The 3,321-nt window shown below is 31.9% G+C and overlaps 1 protein-coding gene across 1 annotated transcript in view; it reads right to left on the reverse strand.

The window, feature by feature from the left end:
- Positions 1-3,321, reverse strand: part of LOC106873492 (inositol 1,4,5-trisphosphate receptor type 3) — a 228,934-nt gene that overhangs the window by 37,116 nt on the left and 188,497 nt on the right. Inside the window, 2 exon segments of the mRNA XM_052974976.1 lie at positions 622-813; positions 3,009-3,059. Of these exon segments, the coding sequence (XP_052830936.1) occupies positions 622-813; positions 3,009-3,059 (243 nt within the window).

Here is a 3,321-nt window from a genome sequence, read left to right on the forward strand (position 1 = left end):
TATATATATATATATATTATGAAGAAATATTTTATAAAGGAACCTTAGAAAAACAGACTGATACGAACCATTCGGAATGAAGTTTTCGTATTCTGTATAAGCGTTTTCTTTAAGTTTTTCACAAGCTTTTGAAAACGTTTCAAGAAACTAAACAAAACAGTGAAAGCGCTTACACACAATACGAAAGCTTATTCCCAAAGTCATTTTTGTTTTTCTAAGATTTTTATGTTAAGAAAATCTTTCGTCAAATATAGTGACATCGTGAGTACATCAATTATTTTTTACAACACTTTTTAAACACACATATACACACAAACACATATGTGTGTATGTATGTATGTTTGCTTGTTTAAAAATCTGAAAAATCAAAGAAAACGAGTCAAACGATAGAGAAGCAGTTTTAGCGTGCGAAAATAGCATCATCAATGATGAAAAAGAAGTCAATAAGGACAAGAAAAACCCTTCAGAGAAGTAAGCCACTACAGCGATCAACCCTGGCACCAGGGCGACTAAATATTCCAGCCCCCAAGAGGCAAATGAATAAAACAGGATAGAGTTAAAGAAGGGAAGTTGACAGCATGCGAGAATTTGCGGCAAGCAATAACCTTCTCCCATGCTTACCTCTATATAAACATCAGAAAGTTCAATATCACATTTGCTTATGAGAGCCTCGTTATCACGACTCCAGGTACCATTGCTTAGTAAAGCATTTTTTTTGTGGAATTTTCTGTCGTCAACCGCTTTCTTTCTCCAACTTAGGCTCCGTTTCAATCTGGGTTCCTGAGTGGGTTGTTTTGCTTTATTAAGGGCATTCTGGGAGATGTAATTATATGAGATAGGGAGTAATGAGTAAATTGAGCGAGTGTAAATAATTTGAAACAAAAATTCAATTTGCGTATTGAATGATAAAGAAAATAACTGCACTGAAAAAAATAATTCTGAATATCTCCGTTCTTTCTGCAATTTAAGATTATTTTCAAGCTGGGATTCGGAACGGGCTGTTTAGTTTTATTAAGGCCATTCTGGAGGATGCAATTCAAGAGATAGGGCAAGATGGTTAAAATAAATAATTTAAAAAAAAACAATATGAAACAAAAAAAATTAAAAATACATATTGAGTGATAAAAAAAAATGGCTGAAAAAAAAAAAATTAATTGCAGAACATTTCTGCATTTTCTGCAGTTTCAGGGCATTTTAAATTTGGATTTCTGAGTGGGTCCTTCGACTAAATTAAGTGTGGACTTAATTGAATGGTTAAAACTAATTGTAATAAAAAATTATTTATATCGAATGTTAAACAAAATGGTTGTCTTCTACAAATTTTTATTCTTTCCTCGGCATTAATTTCTGTACAATCTCAGTCCTCGGTAAGCTTTGTATCTTGTAATAATTTTTTTTTCACATTATTAAGAATATTCTGGAATAAGAGTGCATCAGGAGTAGCCAATGAAATGAATAATTAAAGGAATTAATAAAGACTATAAAAATATGCAAAATGTCTACATGAAAAAGATTCAGATTTATGAAAGTACCTATACAGGGTGGTCCTTTTTTTTGTTGCTTTATTGAGAACATTCTGAAGTGAGATAGAGAGTGAAGAGTGAGATGGAAGACTTAAAAAGATCAAGTAAATATTCTGAATGTACAGAGAATGACAAGCAGGATTCGTGCCTTAAAAATGAAATAAAATTTTAAATAGTTCTAATATTTCTCTACTTCTAAATTCTTCACAACTTCAGCTCCCAGAAGGGCGTTTTGTTTCATTAAGGGTCTTCTATGATTTGTTAGAGGGTGAGGAGTGAAAGGAACGTTTAAAAATGTAAGAAAATGGATGGAATACTACATAAGATAGCTGACGTAACAAAATAGCAATTTTCGAAATAATTCTCATAATGCAATTAGCAAAGTAAATTAAAAAGAAAAATTTCCATGTACACTAAAGCGATTATTGCAATTGGTATGCTGCTTGATTACTTTACCACAAATCCACAGATTTATCAAGCAGTGAGAACAATAGATTAACATCAATTAGAGCGCCGAGATTGCGGTTTTCAACTAAATATTTTAACGTCTAGAGATCAAATCTCATCTCGGTCGACCCCAGTCTTTTATTGATTAAATCGACAAAGGTGATCCTCAAAAATATGAGGTCTTCGGAATTAGCCGGAGCTGTAGAGCACTGTGCAAAGTGCCCTTTTGTTGTTCGTTCTTACTAAATCTGTCAAAATTCTGCATTCAAATCCGACCTAGGTCTGTTTTGTCTTATATTCTTCACTGTCGATAAAATAAATCACCAGTAAATTATTGTGGTCCATGGACATCTCCACAAAATCGTAACCATTTAAGGGGCGAGGCTTCGATTCCCACTTGCACTAATGCCTCTTTTTTGTGTCATGGGGGTTTATATGCTCTAATATTAGACTATTTTCTCTAATCAATATACGGTGAAGGCTTATAATTCTATGTACAAATAAGATTCATAATTAATGGGCAGATAGCCACACTGAAAATTATAATACGAAAGCGATTGTGTTTCCTAAAGCTACAAAATATATTATTCTATGCGAACAGACGACAGGAAATGTAACACAGTGTGTAGGCTGCTGTCATATAATGAAGGAACTTGTAGTTGAAGATGTAACCAGCAATAGGGTGATGTAGGTTTGGACAACATAAAACTAGCTATTTATGTAAAATGACAAAAGAAAAGTAGGAGTTCTATGAAGATAAAATGGCGGAAAATTAAACGATGAATAAAGAAAGATGAAAAAAAAATGAAATAGTGTTTTATGAGAAGGCGACATTTTGGCACAAAATGGAGCAATGGATGCAAGCAGACGACAGGGAATTGTTTGTGTGCAGACGACACAAAATGAAATATGATAATAAATTGTAGCTTCGCATGTTTAATGCAGTATAGTACGGAAGACGAAGGAAACATCAGAAATGATACAGTAAAAAAGAACGTAGATAATATATATAAAAAAGTAAAAATAATATATGCATACCCATCCATTTAGTCTTTCATTTCGAAGTTTTGTTTCATAAAATTGGATTTGCTGGAAAATAAAGAAAAAACAGTAAAAACAAACTAAGGTTTGGGCTTATCAAAATAATAAATATTTAAGTTTAAAACTATTTTTTTATTTCAGTTTCCGAGCATAAATTCACTCACTCATTTCTTCGATTATCCATTTTTTTTTAGTTCGTTATAATATACAGTCTATGCCTGAAAAATATATCCGGGTATTTCTCAATATATGAAACTATTAGTAGCGCTTAAATATACGTAAATACATTATATATATATATATATATATA

Source organism: Octopus bimaculoides, chromosome 20 (assembly GCF_001194135.2).
Source record: "Octopus bimaculoides isolate UCB-OBI-ISO-001 chromosome 20, ASM119413v2, whole genome shotgun sequence".
Lineage (NCBI taxonomy): Eukaryota > Metazoa > Mollusca > Cephalopoda > Octopoda > Octopodidae > Octopus > Octopus bimaculoides.